Source organism: Felis catus, chromosome E2 (assembly GCF_018350175.1).
Source record: "Felis catus isolate Fca126 chromosome E2, F.catus_Fca126_mat1.0, whole genome shotgun sequence".
NCBI lineage: Eukaryota > Metazoa > Chordata > Mammalia > Carnivora > Felidae > Felis > Felis catus.
Genome location: NC_058382.1, coordinates 2,664,432 through 2,690,833, shown reverse-complemented (window position 1 = coordinate 2,690,833; position 26,402 = coordinate 2,664,432). Strand labels below are relative to the sequence as shown.

The following is a 26,402-nucleotide window of genomic DNA, read 5'->3' as shown; positions in this document are numbered from 1 at the left end:
CAGAGCCCTAAGCAGGGCTCAATCTCAATGAACTGTGAGATCTTGACCTGAGCTGAAATCAACAATCTAATGCTTAACCAACTAAGCCACTCGGGCTCCCTGAAAAATGAATAGTTTTAAACCACTGAAGAAATTAAATCAGGCTTGAAAGTTTTCATCAATGGCTGCTGCCAGATATTCAAGGGAGAAATAATTCCAGTCTTTACACAAATTCTTTAAAGACTGGAAAAAAGAAGAAATACTTCCTACTATTTTTTTTCAAGGCTAGAATAACGTCAAACTCATAAGAAAGAAAGTATACACCAGTGTCATTCATGAAACGCAAAAGCACTAAAAGTTATGTGAGCAAACAGATTCCAGAAATGTATTAAAAGAATAAATATAGGGGCGCCTGGGTGGCTCAGTCCGTTGAGCGTCCGACTTCAGCTCAGGTCATGATCTCGTGGTTCATGGGTTCGAGCCCCATGTTGGGCTCTGTGCTGACAGCTCAGAGCCTGGAGCCTGCTTCGGATTCTGTGTCCCCCTCTCTCTGCTCCTCCCCTGCTCACATGCTCTCTCTCAAAAAGAAATTTTTTTTTAATTAAAAAAATAAAAGAATATAAGGACTAAGTTTGGGTTTATCCAGAGAAGGTAGTTAAACATTAAAAAGATCAGGGTAACTTACCATACTAACTGATTAAAAATAAAATAACTATCCTTTAAACTACAGAAAAAGCTTTTAGTTAAAACAATATCCACTTATTATAACTCTTGGAAAATTAATAATTGGGGCTTTCCTTGAATTGATAAAACATTCAAGAAATCTGAAGCAAACATCCGCTTAGCAATGAAGACACAAAATCTTTCTCTTTAATATCAAGAAAAAGGTAAGAAGGCTGGCTATAATCACTTCTAATCTACGTTGTCCTATAAATGTCAGCAAAAGCAATAAGGTAAAACATATAAAACTTTAAATCCTTAAAAATGTTAGAAGGGAAAAGACACCTGATTCCTTTTTCTTTAATGTTTATTTTTGAATGAGAGAGACAGAGTGCAAGTGGGGGAGGGGCAGAGAGAGAGGGACATACAGAATCTGAAGCAGGCTCCAGGCTCTGAGCTGTCAGCACAGAGCCCGAGGTGGGGTTCAAACCCACAAACTGCAAGATTGTGACCTAAGCTGAAGTTGGACGTTTAACCAACTGAGCTACCCAGGTGCCCCCAAGCCCCTAATTCTATGCAGACAGAATATTATAGATCTTTTAAAAATCTGTAACTAAATAATCAGAATTGAGTCTAACAAGCTTCTTTTAAATAATCTACCAAAAAAAGATTTCTTACAGGCCAACAAGAAGCAATACACCAATGGAATTAAATAGAAGTATCATTTACAGTAGCATCAAAAAGGAATCATCTGGGAATTAAGCCAATATAGTATGTGTGAAACCTTTGCAGTGAATATCATGAAATGCTAGTGTAATTCAGGAAATGTGAGATAGAGACCATGTTCAAGGATTGAAATACTCACTATCCAAAGTTAATTCTACACAGAATGATTTTTAGTTTTAATGAAATCCCAAAGTGCAATACTTGTGGTGGTGGTGGTGAACTTGAAAAGCCGATTTCCAAATGTATGTGGAATTTGCAAGGGGCCAAAGATACCTCAAAAGCACCTAATAAATAAGAAGTGGGAAGGTCTTGCTTTAAAGATAAGGTGTTATAGGGGCGCCTGGGTGGTTCAGTTGGTTAAGTGTCCAACTTCCACTCAGGTCATGATCTCACAGCTTGTGAGTTTGAGCCCCACATCAGGCTCTGTGCTCACAGCTCAGAGCCTGGAGCCTGCTTCGGATTCTGTGTCGCCTTCTCTCTCTGCCCCTGCCCCGCTTGTGCTTTGTGTGTGTGTCTCTCTCTCTCTCAAAAATAAACATTAAACCTTTAAAAAGATAACTTGTTATAAGGTCTTAGAAATTAAAAGCCTAGCAGAATCCAGAGGTATGAACAACCAGTATAGGGAGCCCCAAAAGACCCATCCATGTGTGTTCAGATATTGCCTGAGGACAAGTACATCATGGGGGCAGTGGGGGGCGGAGGGGACAGGGAGTGGACACCGCCTTAGCAGAGCTGCTGCATTATGCCCTTTGTGCATGGATGAACATGTAATGCTTTGGTATCTTTTTTTCTGATCTCAAGTGTGGATGCAGTTAACCCTTAAGAGTGATATCAGCACTGTTCTCTTGCAGTTTGGTGAAATGTTCCATCACCGCTGATGGCTGTCGAGACCTCGCCTCAGTCCTCACTGGCAATCAGAACTTGAGAAGTCTACAAATCAGCTACAATGACATAGAAGATGCTGGTGTGAAGCTGCTGTGTCAAGGTCTAGCACATCCCAGCTGTCACTTAGAGATTCTTGGGTGGGTGACCCCAATGTCAAGGCTGGGTCTCGGTGGGTGGAAGGTGAAGGAAAGTGGAAACCAGACTGGGACACGGAGTCATGAGCTGTCCTGGAGTAATGACTCCTAACTTAGAGACGTAAAGTAAGGAGCACTGGCGATGGCTCAGGGGTCCAAGGTTCCCTGGGGACTGGCTCATGTAGGTGGTCCTCTCAATCATTTTGACAGTGTGCTGGGGCTGCCATAACACAGCCCCATGGACTGGGCCACTTCACAGAGATGTGTCACCTCATGGATCTGGAGACCAGAAGTCCAAGATCCAGGATTGGGCAGGGCTGGTTTCTCCTAAGGTCTTTCTCCCTGGCTTGTAGACAGCTGTCTTCTCCCTGTGTGTGGTCCTAATTTTGTCATCTGATAAGGACACTAGGCATAGTGGATTAGGAGTAATTAATAACTTGATTTTGACCTCTTGGCCTCTGTGGAGACTCTGTCTCCAACTGTAGCCACATTTGGGGGTTCTGAGGGTTGGGACTTCAACATGAGTTTTTGGAGGGACACAATCAGCATCTCGGGTTCTAGATAGCAAGAAATGCACAACGTGGTGGCTGAGAACTCCCATAACCTTGCTTCCATTTGGTCCTATGAGCCAAGACCATGCAGGAGGCCAGCCTCTTTCAGGGGTAGGGAAACAGGTCCCTCCATGACTGGAAGGAGCTGCCAAGACACAAACCCTGTACAGGCATGGGATCAAAGAGGAACACACAGTGTGGCCCTCTATGATCTCCCCCCAGTCAGGGACCAGATGTCACATACTGTACTCAGAGGCTAGGATGACCTTGGCTAAATGTGACATCCCCATCCCACTCACTTGGATGAACCACTTCTCACCCTGTATGCTTGGTTGCAGGCTGGCTACATGCAAGTTAACAAGTGCCTGCTGTGAGGACCTCTCTAGTGCCCTCACCAGCAGTAAAACCCTGCAGAGTCTGAACCTGCAAGGAAACGCCCTGGACCACACTGGAGTGGCGGTGCTATGTGAAGCCCTGAGACACCCAGCGTGCACCCTGCAGATTCTAGGGTGAGCTGGGGTTTGCTCTCCTGGTGAGGACACGCCCGGGTGAGGAGGGATTCACTGGAACCCGAGGTGTGGTGCTGCCACAGTCAAAATGCAAATGGTGCTCCTTGCCTTGGGATTGTGGGAGTGAAAGATACGTCAACTCAGCACAGTACCTGGTGGGTGGTGATACCATATGAACAGGGGCACTTGCTACTGTTCCAGTACAATTATAAAGTACAGCTTACTATATTAAAGCTTATCTACCAGGCGCCTGAGTGTCTCAGTTGAGCGTCCAACTTCGGCTCAGGTCATGATTTCGCGGTTCATGGGTTCAAGCCCCACATCAGGCTCTGTGCTGACAGCTCAGAGCCTGGAGCCTGCCTTGGATTCTGTGTCTCCCTCTCTCTCTGCCCCTCCCCTGCTCACACACACTCTCTCAAAAATAAACAAACATTAAAAAAAATTAAAGCTTATATAAAAATTTTACATTTATAATTATTGATATATAAGACTTACATTTATACTTATATAGACCCCTATGACTTATATAATATACATTTATAAATTATAACTAAAATCTAATGTAAAATACATATAATTTGTATATTTATATAGACATAAACATATTTATAGCTATAAAATTAAAGTATAAAGTAGACTTCTACATGTTATATGTTATAGACATATTAAAATTTAAGTAGGTAGTTGTGTATTATTTCATATATTAGATTTCATACTTATAATTTATATGTATAATTATACATGTATATAATTATGTATTTTCATTTTTTAATGTATATTTGTTTTTGAGAGAGAGAAAAACAGTGTGAGCAGGGGAGGGGCAGAGAGAGAGGGAGACACAGAATCCGAAGCAGGCTTCAGGCTCTGAACTGTCACCACAGAGGCTGACACGGGGCTCAAACCCACAAACCATGAGATCATGACCTGAGCTAAAGTCGGATGCTTAACTGACTGAGCCACCCGGGCACCCACACATTTATAATTATAGATTTAAATATTTAAATTAGACACATGTAATAAATATTATTCATATAATTATATAATTATATTTATAAAAGTATAATTATACATATAATAGAAAATGTATGTATTAGGTTATTTTATCAAAGATTGTTCTATTAGGTGACAATATAATGAACCTTAAGCGTCGCTTTCTCATTTATTTCTCCTACTCTCTTCAAACGTATCTGAAATCCAGGGCAGTCGTAGGTATTTACATGGCCACTCATTTCCAGAAAGGACTAGGAGATGTTGGGTTAAAACTGGTATAACTCCAACACTAAGACCATTACTGTCTTTTCCAACTTGTGAAGCTATGAGTCCATTTCCTCAAAGTCCATCCTTGTAAACCTATGTCTAGAAACTTCAGGTGCCTGCCATCTAGAAAGTTCATCCTCATCTTACCTTTTGTGAGAGGTTCCGAAGGTGGTGCTTGAGGCAGTGGGAAGACTTGGATTTTCCATAGTTTTTCCAAATCATGTTATGTCAGCTTTTCTGTGCTGAGTCTTGTAGCCCCAGGCAAGGCATTTCTCCCGATTGTCTGTTCTCTGCCAAACGAGGGAAATGATTGGACACAGGTACTGTGAAAATACAGATGTAATAAAAATGCTGGAAACACGTAAGTGAGTTTCCACATCCCGTGCACCCTCCCCAACCATGGACATTCCCACAGATCTGTGTGTCAAGACGAACAGATGCCTGAAAGAATGTCCTTCACTCCAACAGGGAGGTGAAGGTGCTCCAGACAGTTGGCAACAGATACCAGCAGACACCAGAGATATTTGTACCCGCAGAAGAACACACACACACACACACAGTCATCCTTAACCCTCCCATTTAGTTCAGAGCCACAATGGACTGCCTCATGTTAAGTGCAGGGGCTCCAGGGCCATGGTACTGGCATCTGTATCCTGACTCTACCACTCCATGGCTGTGTGACCTTGAGCCAATTTGCTTTGCCTGCTTGTCTTCATCACAAATCGGGTCAATAATGCTATCTCCCACGGTTGAGAAATTTTATTTTTTTTTAAATTTTTTTTAACATTTTTGAGACAGAGAGAGACAGAGCATGAACGGGGGAGGGTCAGAGAGAGGGAGACACAGAATCTGAAACAGGCTCCAGGCTCTGAGCAGTCAGCACAGAGCCCGACGCGGGGCTCGGACCCACAGACTGTGAGATCATGACCTGAGCCGAAGTTGGCTGCTCAACCGACTGAGCCACCCAGGCGCCCCTGAGAAATTTTAATGAAAGCTGCACCTAAAGCCCTCAGCAGAAGGCTAGGACCAGGCACTCAGATAACAGAAGCTATTACTGTTTTATCTTTTTAACAATAAAAGTAGTTGGTCTTGCTCCTTAGCTTCCTGAATTCCCCTCTTCAAACCCCAATGTTCAGGTGGTCAGGGCTTTCTATCAGATAGGACATCTGTTCTGTCCAGCGATGTGCTGGAGACCGCTGCCACCAGATGGTGATAACCCTGTGTGGACAGTTCTTCCTACTCTTGTGTTTAGCGACATCAAGTTGGCAGCTTTAAATTGGCCATGATAGAAGAACCTGGATGGCTCAGTCGGTTAGGCATCTGACTTCAGCTCAGGTCGTGATCTCACGGTTCATGAGTTCAAGCCAGGCATTGGGTTCTGTGCTGATGGCTCAGAGCCTGGAGCCTGCTTCAGATTCTGTGTTTCCCTCTCTCTGCTCCTCCCCCACTCACCCTCTGTCTCTCAAAAATAAATATTAAAAAATTGGGAAAAAAATGGTATTGGCCATGGTAGGAGAATTTACACCTCAGAAACGTGCAGTGCTATACAGGGCTTTTCTCCCCCCCAACCCCTCCAAGCCCCCACCCCCTGCCAAGAGCCAGGTGTTAAACACTTTTCAGTGCACCACTGCCTGACAGGTATGTCTGTCCCATGGGGATGGGGAGGGAGGCATCACCAGGTTCTCCTAGGCTTGACCAGGGAAGAAATGCTAGAGAAGAGCTGCAGAGAAGAAACAAAAGAGGTAGCAATTCAACAGAGCCCTTTTTATATCTTACCAGGCTGCAAAAAACTGAATTTGATGAGGAAACCCAGAGACTTCTGACAGTTGCAGAAGAAGAAAATCCCTCCTTGACAGTTATAGGTGACTGGTGACTCCTCCTGACCCAAGTGACCTGCAAAGAAAAGTTATTGGAGCCCTTACTCATGCCTACTCTGTCCCCAGGAATTACAGTTCCAGACACAGATGTAAACCCTGATCTTTCTGCATGGCCTCCCCCTCTCCCCACTTTGGATACTTCATATACTGTGTGTGTATATGGTTTTTATTTGCTTTGTGGCCTTGGGCAAGCCCTGAAAGGCTGTCAAGGTCAAGTTCTTATCCTGTCTCACAAGGACATTTTAGACAATAAAATCTTAGATCTTAAAACAGTTTGTCAAATCTCCAAAAAGATTGTGTTCCCAGTGCATGCCCAGAGCAAGCATGCGGGTTGTAGAAATTGTGGTCTTTTCCCTACACGGCTTGGACAGGTGCTGCCCATACTGTGAGCATTGGACCTGAGGTATAACCTGGTCCCCCTTTTCTGCTTGTGCTGCTGGTGTCCCAACTCAGGCTCTTTCTCTTCTCTTGCCTCATGATGGGATTTGAAAAGTACTATTTTATTAAATGTTTCAGGGAGAGAGCATGCACTCAGGAACAAGCAGGGGAGGGGCAGAAAGAGGGGGAGAGAGAGCATCTCAAGCAGGCTCTGTGCTGTCAATACAGAGCCTGACGTGGAGCTCGAACCCATGAACCAGGAGATCATGACCTGAGCTGAAATGAAGAGTTCGATGTTTAACGGACTGTACCCCCCAGGCACCCAGAAAAGTGCTATAAGTCATCCATAGCCTTCCACCTCCATGTACAGCTAAAAGTGAAGATCCTTTTGACCACCAACCTGTCTCATTCCCTTCTTCCGACACCCCACAGGCAATCTGGCAGGAAACTAAGTACCATACCCTTTCTATACTTCCATATATGCAAATGCATCCATTAACAAAATAGCCTTGATTTTTTAAATTACATGAAGATCCCACGCCAAATGCATTGTTTTTTCATTGTTAGGCTATCCATATTGATAGGTGTGTGTAAACTAACGTGGATAGACTGAAAACAGATCACTCGTGATATACATGTATACACAGAAATGTGTGTATAGTTCAACACGGATAGATTAACACTGTATAAACACAATGGAGGGCATATATACAATGCCTTGTGTCAGGTTAAAAAAGGTGTATGCATGTATACATATGTACATACATGCCAAAAGGTTGAGATATAGGTTTGTAAACCATAGGTCTCTATATATCTAAAAGTGGTTTCTTTAGCAGGATAGAATTGCCTTGTATATATGTATGTCATTTGATCTATTGATAGAAACCACCTAAAATCCTAATATTTGACATCATGTGTATCACAACCTACAACCTTATAAATCTCTTGTACAGGAATATTTAAGGCAGCCACCCAGAGATGTACATGTAGTGCGTATGGTTATAAGACACCAATAGAAGGATGATAATTATAACAAGGGAGGTGGGTAGATTGTGCGTGAAGAAATGAGCTCAATCCCAGCACGGTAAGGCATTTTACACAGTAGATAATGTGTGAAACCAATATAACAAATATAAGCAACATAGGCTACTGGTCTCATGGGATGTGTAGAGGTTCAGGGAGGAATAAGCCACCAGATGAGCTAAGCATGTATCTGTCTTCACCAGTAGATGCTCCAATGGGTATTTCTCCATTGATGGGAAGGTTCTGCTGATTCCAAGAATGCTGGCTTTAAAAACCCAGCTTCGGTGGTCAGATGCTGAATCTGTCACTGTGTCAATCAAGTAACTATGTTCCTTGTTCCCTTGCCTTCCACCTTTCTGAGTGCATCCATTCTTGGGACACAGGGCTTCTATATCACAGTTTAGGAGAGCCTAAAGTTTAAATTGAGTTTTGTGGCATGGGACTAGGTTGTTAAGTTATTGCTATTGAGACTATTAAATGATTAAAAAAAAGAAAAAGAAATGGCCCAGGACAAGTATTTAACCAGGTACAGGAAAAGAGTTCACATCTGAGAGTAAATTTCAACAGTCAGGCAAAAAGAATGCTTTGCGATTTGGTCTCTTGAGTCGTGCTTGTTCAGTGGAATAAATTGACAAAGTCGAAGCAAAACATTAACGAGTACAGAAACACCAGAGAAGACACCACAAGTCAGCCTCTGCAGAGTTGTAAAGTCACTCCATCAACCAAAGCTGCAAGCCCAGCAGGGTCCCCCAAATGATACCGAAGTCATTCTCTTCTGCCTCCTTCCAAGTTTTGGGTCATCTCTCTGTCCTGGCTCATCTCATTTCCCTGCATGACTCATTGCATCTCCCATCCTTCCCCAAACTCTACTCACGTCCTCCTCTTCCTGCTGCACCTTATGGCTTTCAAGACTCTCTTCTTTTCCCCTCCTCCAACTGAGGACCTCCAACCCTCCAACTGAAGAGAGGGGGTGGTAAGTGGAAGGAAAGCTTAAGGATACAAGTATTTCACTTCTGGACTCCCCTGCCATCCACTTAGGAGTTAGATTTTGCACAGTCAGCAACTCAACTGTCTGTTGACAAAGGAATGAACACAATGTGGTCCATACCCATAGTGAAATAGGATTCCTAAAGAGCAAGGAAGTTCTGACACCTACTGCAACATGGATGAACCTTGAGAGCATTATGCTAAGTGAGGTAAGTCAGCCAACAAAAAGAAATACTGTATGATCCCAGTTTTTCGAGGCTCCTCGGATGGTCAAATTCATAGAGACAAAGAATAGTGGTTGCCAGGGGCTGAGGGAGGGAGAAATGGGGAATTAGTGTTTAATGGGGACAGAGTTTCAGTTTGGGGACATAAAGTTCCAGGGATGGATGGTGGTGATGGTTACACAATAGTGTGAAGCTACTTAATGTCAATGAACTGTTCACTTTAAAATGGCTAAGTGGGGTGCCTGGGTGGCTCAGTCGGTTAAGCATCCGACTTCGGCTCAGGTCATGATCTCACGGTCCGTGAGTTCGAGCCCTGCATCAGGCTCTGTGCTGACAGCTCAGAGCCTGGAGCCTGTTTCAGATTCTGTGTGTCTCCCTCTCTCTCTGACCCTCCCCGTTCATGCTGTCTCTCCCTGTCTCAAAAATAAACATTAAAACAAATTTTTTAATAAAAAAATAAAATGGCTAAGCAGTTAATTTTTGTTATGCCCATCTTACCATACAATAAAAATCACAAGAGAAAGAGACTGAGAAAGTCATTTCATCTCTCATCTGTGGAGAAGAGGGAAGGCATCCTGCCAGGGTTTCTGCAACAGAGGTGATAAAAAAAACAAGACAAAAAAACTGAGCCATGAAGCATCTAGTTAGCAAGAGAGGATCTTGAGATGATAGGATTGAAGAAGATTATTAACCTAAGAGCATCATTTACAGGTGCTTATCACAACTGACCATTTCACACATCATTCTGTGTAATTTTTGCAAAACCTGAGATTGATGCTATCAGACCCAAGTTGTAATGAGAAAATTGGTTTAAAGGGTATAAAATCATTAGCTGAGAAGCAGTGGTTTTATCATCAAAAGCCACTGTGAATGTTTCCATTCCATAGAACCTGTTTGTCTTGCCAGATTCAATGCAGGGGATCCTTTATTCAACCACATCCCCTCCATTACATCACAAGAAGGATTCTCTCTGCTTCTTCTAGATAACTCTACACTACCCCTGCCTAACCCTCCCCCCTGGCCATACCATAGTCCTGGCCACGTCTACCCACACTTTTAAGATGGCCAAGTATCAGGTGTGAAAAAGGAGGGGGGGGTAGGTGGTCTTCCACATAATCACGGACTTGAAGTTAGAGTACAATTGGTCACAAGCTAATCAGTGTTTGTTGGGTGGTGGGCTTCCTAAACTGCAGTGAGCCTGGGGAAGTAGCTCAGCTGTCACCTCATCCAAACCCATTCAGTCCCATCCCATTCCCCTTCTGGGGATGGGGGTAGACCTATCGTTGATTTCCCTAGAAAGCCACTTTGGCATTACGTGGCTTTGGAATAAAACAACATTGTTAGAAGACCCAAAGGTGAAGAACCTTTGCTGTAATTGAAATAATTCCATGGCACATCCAGAAATTCTAGAATAAATTCCTAAAATATTATGAAAATATTGATAGAAAATTTGTAGATCTAATGTTCACAGAAGAATATGCCCATGTTTTGTTTTCAAAGACACAATGAAGAAATTTTGGGATCCTCTTGGATTTGGGGTTAACAGTTTGTCAGATTATCAGAAATAACACAATGCTATTTTAACCTACAGTAACTAAAGACATGGAAGACTAAGGCGTATCTAAACCTTTGATTTTAAAATCTCTCTTCCTTGACAAGATTTTCTTAGTTCATAAACCTCCCCCCCCCCACTATCCCAGCTTTTATATATGATGAATGACCAAAATCCACAAGAAAGAGAAGGAAGGATTTATTTCAAGGACTCTGGGTTTCACTTATATTTAATGGTGAGGGAACATGATGGATAGAAGGATCATGGACTTACTCCAAGACCCCACTGGGTCTCATAAGGCATGTTGGCTCTTAAAATAGAAGACTCGGATTCTAAGTTCCATTATTTGACTTACTATTTCTGTAATTTGTTGTAGAATATTTACCCTCAGAATCTTTGTTTTCAAAATCAGTCAAGTAGGGACGTCCCTACCTACAGGGCTCTGACGTGGATTTAGACACACTATGATAGGTTTTATAAGCTACGAAATGCAAAATGCAATGAATGTCCCACTGTTCCCTCAGACTACTTCTGATAGCTTTTGCCTATTAAATAATAGGGCAAAGGAGATAAAATTGTGATCGGATCCTATCTTCATATGTATTTCCCATGTACGACATCAATTTCACATTACATCCTTGGGTAGGATCCATGTTCCCCAGCATTTTCAGGTGAGTAAAATACATTTTAGACATAACACAGCCATGGATCATTCAAAGGTACACGCAAAAGCCAAAATTGGGTCTATCTGCATCGTAGGAATGGTTCTTGATCTCCATCTGGCTGGTTTATCCACAGTATAATAACTGCGGAATTACAGTCACATCTATCCCATCTCTCGATCCATAGGAAATGAGGCTTTAGGCTTTCTCAAGGTATTTTTTTAATATCCTTTGCTTTATTGAATTCTCTTAACATGTGAGAGTTAAAGACATTACACCAAGAAAGACAAAAGGAAACTTAAGACAAAGCCAATGTAGGCTCTTGGGGCCAAATGTAGTATTAGATTAGGATTCTGGAGATTGGGTATTTAAATATGCTGCTTACAACAAATTGTGGGAAAGCACTCTGGAGGTAACTGCTCATTTGTCCTCAAGAGCAGCAACACCTGAGAAATCTCCTGGTGATTCTACTCCAAGAACATCCCATAGTGTAGCCTTTGGATCACCACCACCATTTGTCCTCAAGGTCATTGAAATCCCACTTACACTTGACTCTCAGAAAGGACCCCCTCTCCTGCAATTCCTCAAGCTCCCCCTTCACTATGTTGTACAACTCTTTTTCAAGCCTGCAAGCAAGAGAGAGAGAATGTTTTTAATAGTGCATTACTTAGATGTGAAGTTGGTAATGTAAAGTCCTGAATGTGTAGATTTTGAACAACTTCCTCAAGTAGGCAAGATTCTTTGGTATCTGAGATTTCTGCAAAAATATGCCTAGTTTAAGGTCTTTCTCCAGGGGAAAAGAAAATTCTGCTTACCTTTCTGACCTCATCTCCAGAATACTGAATAAGGTGGAGAGTGTTCTAATTAAACACTCTTATTTCACTTCCTGGAAGGGGCAATACAGAGCTTGGTAGTCTAACCTCAGCCTTTGCACTTCCTACAAACACTCTTGGTCCTTTGTCACTGTCCATGTTCCCCTCCTGATATGTGGATTCCTCCATCCAGCCTCCTTGGGATTCAGCGTCAACATCACCACCTCTGACATGCCTTCTGGTACCACTCTGATCACCCTTGTTTTTCTACCACAATCCCAAGTTTCCTTCCCAGCATTCGTGACAACACTGCTTTTATACATTGCAGATTTGTCCTCTCCCTGAGGAAAATGCAGACCCATGACGGCAAGGCTCATGACCCTTTATTTACTGCTATCTGCTATGGCATGCTTTGCCCATAGTCAGCATTAAAAAAAGGTATCATTGAGTGAAATGTTGTTGAATTATTGAATAGGTACAAAAATGCAAAAAATGAGGGGACTCCTCAACTACACAAATGTCTGCAGGACGGTGCTGCCCAGCATGGTTGCCATTATCCACATGTGGCCATTTCAGTAATTCAGCTCCTTGGTTGCATTAACCATATTTCAAAGTGCCCAGTTACCACATGCTGCTACTGGCTATTCTATCGGGCAGTACATATAGACTGTTTCTGTCATTACTAAAGGCTCTGCTGGCCAGCACTGCTCCAGGAAATCCAATGGAGGGTGAATCTGATGCTTGCTATAAAACATCGGCCCATCGGGGCGCCTGGGTGGCGCAGTCGGTTAAGCGTCCGACTTCAGCCAGGTCATGATCTCGCGGTCCGTGAGTTCGAGCCCCGCGTCAGGCTCTGGGCTGATGGCTCGGAGCCTGGAGCCTGTTTCCGATTCTGTGTCTCCCTCTCTCTCTGCCCCTCCCCCGTTCATGCTCTGTCTCTCTCTGTCCCAAAAAAAATAAATAAACATTGAAAAAAAAAAAAAAAACATCGGCCCATCCATCCCCTCTTATCAGGTGCCTCCCAGCATTAAAGGTGGTGGGGATTACCCAAGCTTCTGTAGTTTGCAGGTTGATTTTTTCAAGGCCTTCCACAGTGTGCTGACTCCTCTGGGCTCCAAGTCATTCCCCAAAAGATTCAGGTTAAACAGGCTTTTACTGCTTCTGAGAACAGAGGAGAGATACTGGCAGCAAGCAGGTGTCAGATTGCATTTCTCCAACCTAGGAGTGGGTGAGAAGGAAGTGTGAAAGATGGTCCACTAGGATTGAGAAGTTAGAAACAGAAATGATACACATCTAGGAAGAAGTCTGTGGTTAAGCAGTGAAGAGCCTGCCACACACCAGACACTTCTCCAACTGCTTACACATAACTCATTTACTCATATACCAATCCTATAAAGAGGTGGCCAATGTCTTAAACTCCATTTGCCAGATGAGCCAACAGAACATTAGTCTGCCCAACTGTGAAAGAAACCATGTTTGTAAAAAGTAGATGTGAGTTTGGAAGATCCTTGAAAGGACTAAAATAAGATTACAACCTCTTCACTACACTTTCATCTTGTTCCTAAATTCAACAAAACAAAAATCTGTATGCCTAGTAGCTGGCCAACCATATGTTCAAAGACAAAAGTGACAAAGTGTTACATCAGTTTAACAGAGTGGAAATTTCCACCAAGTCTATAAAGATATGTGACAGGTGTCCACACATGAAAATTTTGAGATGAATCACTGGGTTCGACTCCTGAAGCCAAGACTACACTGTATGTTGACTAACTTGAACTTAAGTTTAAAAAATGCCTTCCAAAAAAAAATTGCGATGCACCAAGAGTGGAGAGAAAGAATAGGTTTTCTTAGGGTGGAAGGGGTTGGGGAAGATCCAGAGAATGCTTCAAGATAAAGGTACTATTTGGTGGACAGGAAGAGAATGACAGGATAAAGACCCACTCCAAGATCACACAAGTGCACCCTGTCTCCAGTCTAGCGCCACCTGCAGGGCTTTAACCAGTACCTTATACTGTATATTGCTGACCTTGATTGTGAACCTTTAACATTTCCATGGTCATCTAGGTCAGTGTTTCTCAATGAAAGGTGATTTCCCCCCCCCCCCTCTTCCCCCACAGGGTAGACGGAACAAAGTCTGCAGAGCAGGGAGGTACTATTTCATCTGGTGGGTGGGAGCCAGAGATGCTGCTCAGCATCATATAGAATGAAGGACCACCTACAGCAAAGGATTTCTCACCCCAAGGTGTCCACAGTGCTGAGGTTGAGAAACCCCGGTGTGATGGTAAAGATGGGACCTTGTGAACACAAGTTAGCCATGCAGGTGCCTGCTTTAAGGCTACTACTTTGGAGAATGAAACCAGATGGAAGTGAACTGAGTATCAGGCAGGCGTTCATCATTAAAGACAACAGGAGAGCTGCTGCAAACATTTTACTCATTTCTGCATCCAGGGAGAAGCAGCTAGAGAGTGAGGGCTTAAAACCAGACCATCATTCTTTTTTAAGGCACAAAGAGGACCCTGAATTACTTGTGTAAATCCCAGGGCTTCTCCTTCACCTGAAGGATAAAGAATTGTGCACCTGAAGATACTCCTTGGAGGATAAGGATGTACTAAGAAGCAGCAACTGTTGACTTACTTATAGGCATAATGCCCTCAAGGTGCATCCATGAAACACACATGGGAGGGTCTCCACAGAGAAAGAAATACTGTAGAATCTCTTAACATTTTTTGAGAGTGAGTAGAATCACTGCCTATGTGAAAAATAGCTAACATGTAAGCCACACTTAACCCAAACTCCTATTCCTGGAGTCTAAACCGTCTTAGTTTGCTAAACAAACACATCATCTTATAGTTAAAATCAGACTTCCCCTTAGACAGAAAAGACTCTGGGGCCAGGAAACAGGCTGTATTTGCCCTCCACCTACTATCCAAAAGGTACCGATTGAAAAGAGTATTAATATTCCAAGGAGGGGGTGAGTGGTATGAACTTCTGTCTCTGAACTGGAGTCTTATTGTTGAGAAGAGATTTTTAACAGGAGAATTTAGTCCTTTGTTCCCCACCTTCTTGAACCCCCAGATGACCCCATCTATTCCTTCCTACCCCAAAAGTAGAGATGGGGGCTTCCTACAAAGAGAACAGGGTCAACTCACCCAAGCGTGTTCAATGCACACTTTGGATGTTTTAGGACCTCACACAGGTGTTTCACTCCATCATCCTGAATGTCATTGCTCCCAATATCCAAAATTTTCATGTTACAATTATGCTGGAGGGCATTAGCGAGCTCCTGACAGCCTTCCGCTGTGAAAGAACAATCTGACAAACTGCAAAACAAACACAAAGGGAAAAATAACAATCCTGGAGTCCTTAGACTTTGCTCTATATACCGAGCCCATCTCACAGTCTCCCAAGGAAAGGAGAGATGCCAAAGTGAGACTTCTCATCCAGAGCCCTGGGAAGAAAAGGGTGCTGGTCAGGAGGTCTGAGATACCCCGGGTACTCCATCTACCCCTGGTGGAAATGAAGTAGACAGGACAACAGCATAACCCTCTCCCCATGCCATCTATAGGGAGCTTGCACCTGGTTTCCTCTGGATTTCACCCCACGCACCTTTCCCCTTTACTAATTTTGCTTTTCCTCCCTTCATTGTAATAAGCCACAGCCACTAATCTGGACTGCACACAGAGTGGAGTCCTCTGTGAGTCATCAAGCTCCTGGGGTGGTCTTGGGGACTCCCAGCACACATTGTGGTTGGTCCTTAACAATCATCCCAGTAACCCATCCCCTCACGCCCTTCCAATAGAGCCCGAAGCTTCTCTGTGTGAGCCATCACATCTACACCCAGGACTTCAGTCCCATTTGGAATGCAGGCATCTGCAGGTCAATTCACATGGTCTCTTCTCATCGTCCGAAGGGCAGGGAGGCAATGGAACTTACTCCAGGTTCTGGAGGCTGCAGTCCGGACGACTCAGGGCCTTACACAGAAACTTCACTCCCTCATCTCTCAGGTTATTCTTCCTCAGGTTCAGATGGGTCAAACTCTTGTTCTTGAGGAGAGCATCTGACAAGTACTTGCAACTGGGTGTACCGAGCTGGCAGAACCAGAGCCTGTGGGGCAAGAGCCATGGAGACAGATGCTCCGGAAAGCAGCCCCAACCAAGACCACTGGGGACACAAGCCTCAAGCCCCACCTCAACTATGGTGTTGAGTTCAGCCATGGTGTCCCCCTGAACCCCCACCCAGGAAATGCTGAGTATCTGTGCTTACTTATCCTTCCCCAGACTTCTGCAATGAGCACACCATGAACATGCCGGTCCTTAGTGTTTGGTTTAAAAAAAATAACAACAACAAAGGGATGCTCAAAGCATGCCAAGTTTGCATAACGCAAAAGGAGTAAGTTCTGAAGATGTACCATATAGTGTTGTGCTTATAGCTAACAATACTGTATTGTGTAAAGCTCTCCAAGATTCAGATTTTTTACGTGCTTAAATTTTCTATGTTAAGTCTTAGCCACAAAAAAAAAAAGTTAATAAAAAAGGGTACAGAAGGAAACTTTGGAAGGAGATGGATATGTTTATGCCCTTAACAGTAGTCATATGGCCACCATATGACCATGATGGTCTCATGGGTGTGTCCTTCTCCCCTAACTCACCGATTTGTATATATTAAATATGTACGACTTTTCACATGTCAAAAAAAGTGCAGTATGCAATACAAGTTGTAGGAGATCTAGAATACAGATACATGTTAGACATTTGTATATATTAGACATATAGGTATAACAGACATTTATACATGGTGTACATACATATGACAATGCTACTGCGTAGCATATATCATGTGAATTATATATGTTACATGTGATATATAGGAGATATGTAACAGATTATTTTTGCATTAGAAATATATATAGTATACATGTTTGAAATATATGGCATATATTAGATATCTAGGTATATAACAGATACATACATGGTGTGCATGTTATCAGGTAACATATATCACATATAATGTGCAGTTATATAAGATTTTTATATATTTCATATATTATGTATTATTAATATGTATACATGTTAAAGTATCTTATATAGGTGTAATTATAAATGGGATAAATATAATGTAACCTATAACTGTCATATGTTATATTAGTTCATATTACCTATGAATGAATTACTTACTAATATTCTCGTTCTTTGAAGCTCTGTGCTGAGAGTGCTAACCTTTTAGTCCCTAGCTCAGATTCTGTCGTCTTTCACCATACACCCCCTTGGATGTGCCTCAAGACCCTTGGCCTTTTTATCCTTTTATGCTCACCTGAACAATATGAAGTTTTTGGAAAACCCAACGAAATGACACTTGGCACCTACCATTGCCAGTGGACTCATCCCCACCCGACAATCTCCTTGAGACCTACAGTCCTACATACATACAACAGCTTTACATGGTTGGTTAATAGGCATCTCACATTCCCATGTCCCAATCTTAACATCCAAACCTCATCCTCCCATCTTCTCCAGTCAGAAAACGGCAGCGCCTTTCACCCAGCTGGCAAACCCACCACCTGTGGGGCATTCCTGGTTCCTGGTCCCTTTCCCTCTTCAACCACCACTGACCCATCAGCAAGCCCTACTGGCTGTACCTTCACGTATGCCCTGAAGTCCCACCACCTCACCTGGCTGATTCATATCCATCCTTTTGCTTGATCAACAGGCACTTGCTGCCTCCTATTTTTGCTTCCATTATAGTCTACCCTTCAACAGCAGTCCGGGTGATCGTTCAGAGTCTGTCCCTGTACAACCTCCAGTCCTCAGAGGACTTTCCACCTTGCTCCAAACAAAACAGATTCGTACACGGCCAGGGCTTATTCCCATTATCCCCCTCGCTCACATTACTCCAGCCTTACAAGTCCTCTGGATGTTCCTACAACACTCCAGTCTTGGAACTTTCCTTCCTCTTCTTTCTCTGTGTCTGGTTCCTTCAGTCTCTGCTTCAGTGTCACCTCCTCAGGTTGGTGGGAGACCTTACCAGGAAACCAACACACCATGCCTTGTCTACTCATTCCACTTTGTCTTCCTCGCTGAACTACTGGTTTTTGGGGTTTTTTTTTGGTATCTCACTCATCCATCTACACCCTCGTCACAGGCAGGAAGCTTGTCTGTCTTATCCACCACCCCAACCTTGGTGCCCAGCTGTGTTGGGATATAGGAGCTCAGATACAGGTTGACTAAATGGTGATTTCCTGGTATCCTTGTTAAAACTGAATTCCTTGGCACAACCCCCAGAGATTGATTCAACAAATTGAGGGTGCTACTCAGAATCTGTGTTTAAAATGGTGCCAGGCACATGGAGTACTTGCTCGACGTGTGTTAGTGTTCAGTGATAGAAATGGGTCCCAAGTGGGGGCGCCTGGGTGGCTCAGTTGGTTAAGCATCCAACTTCGGCTCAGGTCATGATCTCACAGTTTCTGAGTTTGAGCCCTGCATCGGCTCTGCACTGACAGCTTAGAGCCTGGAGCCTGCTTTGGATTCTGTGTCCCCCTCTCTCTCTGCTCCTCCCCTGCTCATGCTCTGTCTCTCCTTCAAAAATAAATAAAACATTTTTAAAAATTTAAAAAAGAAAAAAGAAATGGGTCCCAAATGAAGGGCCCATTGTTTTCCTCCATGCCCACCCCCAAGCAGAGTCATTTCTAGAAACAGAGCCAGGAGACACTCACACCAATCTCTCTAAGGCACACTCGTGGTGAGTCAGGGAAGCACACAAGAGCCTCACGCCCTCGTCTCTGAGCGGATTAAATCCCAGGCACAGTCGACTTGTTCTCTGGGTACTGGTGAGGTACAAAGCTAGATCCTGATAGCTGGCTGCTGACAGGTTGCATTTCTCCAGGCTGCGGAGGAAGGCACAGGTACAGCGCGAGCCTCAGACATGCCCACGTTTTCTTTCTCAAACTCTCAATCCCTTGGACCACACATCTGGGACCCAGACATCGTGAAAGATTAAACTGTATAAAGAACAAAAGCTTCCAGGAGAAAAAAGTGGGTCAAGGTAAGGTTTCTCATTCTCAACCCTACTGACCTTTGGTCAAGAACTTTCTTTGTGGTGCTGGTGTGGAGGTGGGGGCTTGTGGGGGGGTTCTCGAGTGCATTGAAGGATATTGATCACACCTAGTCTTCACCCACTACATGCCAGTAGCATCTTCCCCTCCAAATTGTGAGGACCAAGTCAATGTCCAGACACTGTCCCCTGGAGGACAAGACCACCACCAGTTTAAAACCACTGGGTTTAGGGGAGACTGGCAGGAGAGACACCGCAGTCAAGGTGAGGGCAAAACTGGCCAAGACAGAGCCCTAAGGAGGAAGGTGGAAAGAGTGAAGACGGGGAATGTGTCCGTGGGATGGGTAACTACAATGGGATGTTCCCCAAGACTCCCCAAAGATGCTATTTAGACAAGGCAGGAAGGCTTACGACAACTCCTTCAGGGAAGACTCGGGCATCTCCGAGGGCCCCTGCAGACTTTTCACCTCAACACCAGAGAGATCATTGTCCCCCAGGCTGAGGAAGCGCACACTCGAGTTCTTGCTGAGCTCCAGAAAGAGATGACGACAGGCTAGAGGGGTGAGGCCACAGGATTCCAACCTACCAGAGAGGCCCCAACACAGGGAGTTACTCCCAGCGAAGAGGGATCTTCATTTGGAGTCCCCCTTGCTTCACAACCAAAAGCCAATTTCTCCTTGTTCTTCACCCTTTCTCCTGGCAGGATGGTCTCCAAGTCAGTGCTACTCAGAGTGTGGTCCAAGGTCCAGCGCCACCTTGGAGCCTGTTAGAAATGCTGCCAGCCCCCACCACCCACCCAGAAGTCCTGCTGGGACTCAGGGGGTGGGTTCCAGGCCCCTGCCTTTTAACACGCCCCCTCGGGTGGCTCTGGCAGGCAAGAATTTTGCAAAGCACTGCTCTGTACCCATGGGCGTTCCCTTTGCTCATCTTTCTCTACAGCCTTTCGCTGCCGTGCTGAGTCCCATCCTCCCAATGCAGCCCTGAACTGTGGGGTGACCTTGGGGACCAAGCCAGAAAACCAGAGACTTACCACAGATACTGGATGTTGCAGGCTGAGTGCCTCAAGGTTTTAAAGATCATCGTGGACACGGGAATTCCCAGGTTGTTAGAGCTCAAGTTCAGGTGTGTCAGCCTGTGGTTACCATACAGGACAAGGACAAGTTCCTTCAGAATCCTCACAGGAGTTATTGATTTGCACCTGGGGAAGAGAGGCAGGGAGGAGGGTAGCCTCATGGAGGGGAGTGCATCCTCATCTCGCTTTTCTACCACACCCATGCATATGCATGCTTGCACACACACACACACACACACACACGCACACGCACACGCACACCCTCCCTCGAGGACGTGCATATACAAGAGGAATCCAAAACCTGATTTGGATTCATCCAAATTTGGATACATCCAAAGCACAGTTGGATGTATTAAATCAGAAATCAACCCCCCACTCTTCCTTGGGGTGGGTGTCCCCCACGCCAACCCAGTACTGCCTAGTGAGAACACATTTCTCCTCTTGTTTTCTCTTAAATTTATTTCTCCTCATCTTTAGTACTAAGTGAGAAGACCAAGAGTGAGGGAAAGGGGGAAGGATGAAAAAGAAGATCATCAAGCAGGATGTTTAAGGCTGCCTCCCAGGTATTGAAGCCAGCACCCTCAGGTTTGAGGGGAGTCATTACTGCCAAATCCTTGCCTCTTAACTCACTGAGTCAACACATGCTTCTGATCCTCAGACCTTGAGGTAGCACCGAATTGCAGACGGACAGCAGGACAGAATCAGTTGGCCTGAACTCGAGAGCATTCAACCCAACACCTTCTCCAACAAGAGCCACTCACTCTGTCCTTGGTCGGGTAGCTCTTCCCTGGCTTCCCCTTCAAGAGCCACCTCCATTCTTCACCACCTTCAAGCCAGATTTAAGGCCCTGTGATCTCTACTTACATCATGTGAGAGAGGCTTCAGTCCAGAATGATGCTTCAGCTCCACAACTTGGTCTTTACTCAAGTATCTTTTATTTATTTATTTTTTTACTCAAATACCTTTTAGATAGGGTGTGAAAGAGGAGGCTTGGCATTTTTAGATAGAAGAAGGACCTCTCCTGAGTCCCTGAACGGATTTCCCCCTGCTTTGGGAGAGGTCACGGTCTCCTACACTACTCTGATCATTTACATCTGTTTCTCCAACACTGTGAGCTCCAGGAAGGCAGGAATTATCTGTTCTGTTCACTACTATAACCTCAGAACAGAGACAAGATGCTAGGTCTTCACTGAATGAACAAATGCTTCACTGCAAACTATCCACCTTTCCTTAAGACACAACACTTCACCTAGACTCCACATGAACTCTGGCTCTCCTCAAGCGCTTGGTCTCCACCACATCCTACAAGTCTTCTACTCCTTCATATCCAGCTCAAGACAGCAGCCTCATGCAGAGGTCTTATGGAAAAACTAGTTGGCCTATGCGTTTCTCTCGTGCAAGACCACACACAGCAGGGTGTTGGGTCTTTGCCCAAGGAGCAGTTTTGCTCATAAAGGGCACTTATTTTATTCTCCCGAGCACCTGAACTTACTTTCTGGAAAACAGACACTCAATGCAATAATCCCAAGGAAGACATTGGATTATCTTCCGATGGAATTTTTCACACTGTGAGGGTCTCACACTTACGTCAGTTTTTGGAGTTTGCACCTTGGATTTCTCAGTTCGTAACAGAGTTTCTTCATTGAAAAAGCATTAAGCTTGCTGTTACTGAAGTCCAGCTCAGTCAGATTCCCATTGGAAAACACGGAGCAAACATCCTGCCACTGACGTATCTTGTAATGTGGCCTTGTCCTTTATGAGGGAGGCAAAGAAGGGTTACTAGAGTAAGTGATCTTCAACCAACACCCAGAGTGTGGTCTACTGGAGATGCAAACAGACCCAGTGAAAGTGCAGGAATTTACTGGAGTTCAGGGCAGGAAAATCGTGACCCCTGGAAGCATAGCTCTCAAAGTCCCAGATGGTTTATTCCAACAATCCTCAACCACTCTTTTCGGAGGAAGGCAACCATGTAAGTGAGGTGGATACTCCTTATGAGTTCAGACTTTAAGTCAAAAGGACCTAAGATAAACTCAGAGCTGTGTCACCTATGATATGATTTAATCTCTGTGCTCCAATTTTCTCTCTCTCAATGTAGATAATAAAACTTACCCTAATAGAATTTTGTGATAAAAAAAGGGGGTGCCTGGGTGGCTTGGTTGGTTAAAAATCTCTTTAAATTTGTTTTTTAAGGCTTACATCCAAGTTAGTTAGCATATAGTGCAACAATGATTTTAGGAGTAGATTCCTTAATGCTCCTTACTTATTTAGCCCATCCCCCTCCTCCCCCAACCCCTCCAGTAACCCTGTTTGTTCTCCATATTTAACTCTCTTGTGTTTTGTCACCATCTGTTTTTATATTATTTTTTGCTTCCCTTCCCTTGTGTTCATCTGTTCTTTGTCTTAAAGTCCTCATATGAGTGAAGGCATACGATATGTGTCTTTCTCTAATTTCGCTTAGCATAATACCCTCCAGTTCCATCCATGTAGCATAAGACTCTTAATTTTGGCTCAGGCCATGATCTCCCAGTTTGTGAGTTGGAGCCCCATGTGGGGCTTTGCACTGACAGCGCAGAGCCTGCTTGGGATGGATGGTCTCTTCCGCTCTCTCAAAAATAAACTTTAAAAATCTAAAAAAAAAAAGGTTCATGTGATATTTAGAACTTAGAATGATTGGAATTCTAACTCTTTACTATTTTCTTACTGCAGTAGGCTCTCAATGTTTATAAGAGTAAAAGAGCATTCAAGTCATGAATTAAACTTTTTATCTTAGATGAAGAAAGTAAAAACAAAGAACACATTATAGCTCCTGAAGGATATAAAGTTCTACACGCGGAGCCCAGAATTATTACAGTGTTGGTTAAAGTAGTTGTTCCAACCTTAGTGTATTTGTATTTGTATGTGTACATGTGCTTGTGTATTCATGTTTAACATCCCAGTTAATTCTGATCTACAATTAAAAACCACTGAGGAAAGACAAAAAGAAGCTGTGCTGTAGGGAAGCACAGACTAACCTTGACACCAGAAGATATGTTTGGTCAACCATAACCACTGACAACACAACAACATATCCCCAGTTTTTCATGGAAGAACTTGGACAGAGCCTGGAAAGAAGAAATCTGGGAGGGGAAACAGTCTTGCATTACTCACTCCAGAGTTTCCAAGTTGAAAGTCAGTTCCGTCTGAGGGATAGCACTGCTGACAGAAAGCCTTAGCTTACTTAGCCTTTGACAGTGTTTTAGGCAAAATGAAGACACTTGGAGTTGTAGACTCCCAAAGATATCGAGGTCAGCCTCAAGGAGATGACTCAAAATCTGCCTTACAAAGTTTTCCTCCCGAGTCTCGTATAAGCACTCAAAGAAGTGTAGGAATTCAAAACAGCTGGAGACGAGGTCATAGCTTTCTAATTCATCTGCCCATTCTAGTAATTCATCCGTTGTCCTATGACTCATTTTACAACGCAAAGTATCTTCCAGTTCTTCTGCGAGGTTTCTTTTTAAAAGGCCAAAGAAAAACAGAGCCATCTGGTTCCAGTAGAAGTTTGTGTCAGCCAAAGCATCGTTCAGAAGCACCCTCATCTCCTGGTGCTTTGGAGGACCACCAATGGATCCTCTCACCCCCCTGAGCACATAGAACATGGCTCCCAAAAACACCTGGAAACTCTGGTGAGTGAAAGTAACACAATCCTCACAGTCGCTGACCTTTCGAAGAATATTCATCCTGAGGAGAGAACCAATGACAGGTGCTTCCAGGTGCCTGTGTTTGAGGTCCTTCTTTGCAAATGTGAACTTCCAAAACCACATCCCCTCTGCAGCCAGAGAGCACAGGGCTCTCCATTGATCTGGCCAGCTCTGGTCTGACAAACTCACCTCTGCTGTGGCGAGCAAGCTGGAGAAAAAGTAGACGTACAGGCTGGTGGTGGTCTGGGTGCTTAGCTGGAAGTGAGGATTTCTCGCCATTTGCCGCTTCAGGCAGGAACACACGGTCCAGCACACCATGGGGGCAGAGCAGAAGTGAAAGAGAGATTCATTCTTTCTTACCCAATGCAAGATTTTCTTAGCTTTGTTTTGGTCACCAAAGTACCTGATGAAATACTCCTCCCGGTCTCCTTCTGTGAACCCTACGATTTGTACAAACCATGGATTCAGTAACAACTTTTTAAGATCATTGGTTCTATACTCCTTGGTCGTGATCAGTAAGGTAGCCAGGGGAACCAACTCTTTCTTCAACAAGTAGAACAGGATTCTGTTGACTGGGAGTTGCTGGTACCAGTCTTTACATGGTGGAGTCTCGTCCAAAGTGGAAGGCACATCCATTTCTTCAAAGCCATCGATGACAAACAGGAGGCTCTCGGGGCGACTCATGAGAGCTTCAATGGGGGCCTGGGAGTCAGGCCAGTCCCAGGAAAGCAGGCCAGCTAATGTGGTATCCTTCATGTCTCTAACTTTATGGCAGCTGATAAAGAAAACATAGGAGAATCTCTGATGAAAGAGAAAGCCCTCTGCCCAATGCAGCACAACCTTCATTGCCAGGGTGGTCTTCCCGACCCCTGCTAGACCCTCTAAGACGATCGTCTGTGGCTGGGCTCCAGTCCTATTGGGATACAGGAGGCTCTTCAGTCCTTCATGTTCCTTTTCAGTCACATTGCGCAGGTATATATGGTCTTCAGGCCAAGGGATGTTGTCCCACATCGTCAGTATTTTAGCCTTCATTCTCTCTCTGTATCTTCTTCTGTGGTCTAAAAACAGAGAAGTGAGGCAAAACACAACACAATAATGGTCAGAAGGAGGTTCAGCCTCAGGAATACTAAGTCCTTATATAAAGCCTTGAACAAGACAATCAAGTTCTGCCTTTGAGAGTCTAACTTTTGGAGGAGGGCCGTGTGGTGATTGAGAGGAGCCAAGGTAGAAGTAAATAGTTTAAGGATATACACAAATAAAAAAACACACACACACAAGAGGACACAAGAGAGATTGAGAATGCCCTCTGAGGTGGGGAAGGGATCTGCAGAGGCTTCTGGATGAGAGTTAGTGCCATAGTCATGAGAAGCCACCAGTCCAAGATGTAGAAGGAGAGGTTGCCAGGCAGAGTGAAAAGCTACTACAAACACCTTCACACAAGAAGAACATTCTAGAACACAGCAAGATAGGTGAGCTCAACTCTGGGGAGGGGCCGGTCATGAGTATCTTCATTCTAAAAGCCAAGAGATTATCTACATTTTTCAAAGGTCACTGTTGTTTGGAGAGGGGATTATGGTGCAAGAAACCCACTCAAGAAGCTACTTCGATCGTCTAAGTGAAAGTCAGCAGGTTTGGTCAAACATACCCATTGATAACCTAACAGCAACAACAGGTCTCTGGTTCCCTGTGGAAGCACTTGGCACAGCCTGTGAAGAACTAAAGCATATGTATATAAAATGAATGGGGCGGGGTGGGGGGCACCTGGGTGGCTCAGTTGGTTGAGCACCACACTTCAGGTCAGGTCATGATCTCACAGTTTGTGAGTTTGAGTCCCATGTCAGGCTCTGTGCTGACAGCTCAGAGCCTGGAGCCTGCTTTGGATTCTGTGTCTCCCTCTCTCTCTCTGCCCCTCCCCTGCTCACACTCCATGTCTCTCTCTCTAAAATAAACGTTTAAAAACTTTTTAAAAATAAAATAAAATGAATGGATCCAGGGTATATCTGGAGAGTAGAGCCAACAGCATTACCAATGGATTTCTCACGTGGGGGTGGGGACTGCTAAGGAAAATAGTTGTACCTGCATTCTATGTTTGTGGCTTAATTAGCTCAGTGGAGGAAGATTCCATTTACTACATGCACACACATGTTCCTGGTGGAAAGAACACAGAGTAGGAATACCAAAGACACACCTTCACATTTTCTTCAAGATTTAGAATACTTAGGACTGCGATGCTCTGTGGACACTCCACTTCTTTGAACCTCGGTTCCCTTGTGTAGGAGTTCAAAATAAGCAGTAAAAAATGGAAAAACATTTTTCTTTCACCCATCAGAAGGGAAAGGTCATCTTCCAGAGGTAGGGCAGAGAGAGAGAATCCCAAGCAGGCTCCACAC

General features: G+C 44.1%; 2 protein-coding genes across 17 annotated transcripts in view; one reads left to right on the top strand and one right to left on the bottom strand.

Moving 5' to 3' along the window:
- The window catches only part of LOC101087284 (NACHT, LRR and PYD domains-containing protein 4), a 41,896-nt gene extending 35,048 nt beyond the window's left edge, over positions 1-6,848 (top strand). For 4 of the 5 annotated variants that reach the window (XM_011289547.3, XM_045046727.1, XM_045046725.1 and 1 more), the window contains 3 exons: positions 2,217-2,387; positions 3,274-3,444; positions 6,481-6,848. In XM_011289547.3, the coding sequence (XP_011287849.2) occupies positions 2,217-2,387; positions 3,274-3,444; positions 6,481-6,574 (436 nt within the window). In that variant the 3' untranslated portion in view covers positions 6,575-6,848. Of the gene's footprint in view, positions 1-2,216; positions 2,388-3,273; positions 3,445-6,480 lie in introns of those variants that run through there. The other variant, XM_045046729.1, reaches the window with a different exon arrangement.
- Positions 1-26,402, bottom strand: part of NLRP13 (NLR family pyrin domain containing 13) — a 98,667-nt gene that overhangs the window by 5,070 nt on the left and 67,195 nt on the right. For 6 of the 12 annotated variants that reach the window (XM_045046711.1, XM_045046710.1, XM_045046713.1 and 3 more), the window contains 9 exons: positions 23,483-25,070; positions 21,923-22,087; positions 20,294-20,461; positions 19,675-19,845; positions 18,926-19,096; positions 16,150-16,320; positions 15,366-15,536; positions 13,264-13,434; positions 10,915-12,030 (listed from right to left, as the gene is read on the bottom strand). In XM_045046711.1, coding sequence (XP_044902646.1) covers positions 11,907-12,030; positions 13,264-13,434; positions 15,366-15,536; positions 16,150-16,320; positions 18,926-19,096; positions 19,675-19,845; positions 20,294-20,461; positions 21,923-22,087; positions 23,483-25,070 — 2,900 coding nt within the window. In that variant the 3' untranslated portion in view covers positions 10,915-11,906. Of the gene's footprint in view, positions 1-4,848; positions 5,025-6,477; positions 6,595-9,688; positions 9,778-10,908; positions 12,031-13,263; positions 13,435-15,365; positions 15,537-16,149; positions 16,321-18,925; positions 19,097-19,674; positions 19,846-20,293; positions 20,462-21,922; positions 22,088-23,482; positions 25,071-26,402 lie in introns of those variants that run through there. The other 6 variants (XR_006590649.1, XM_045046715.1, XM_045046717.1 and 3 more) reach the window with 6 other exon arrangements.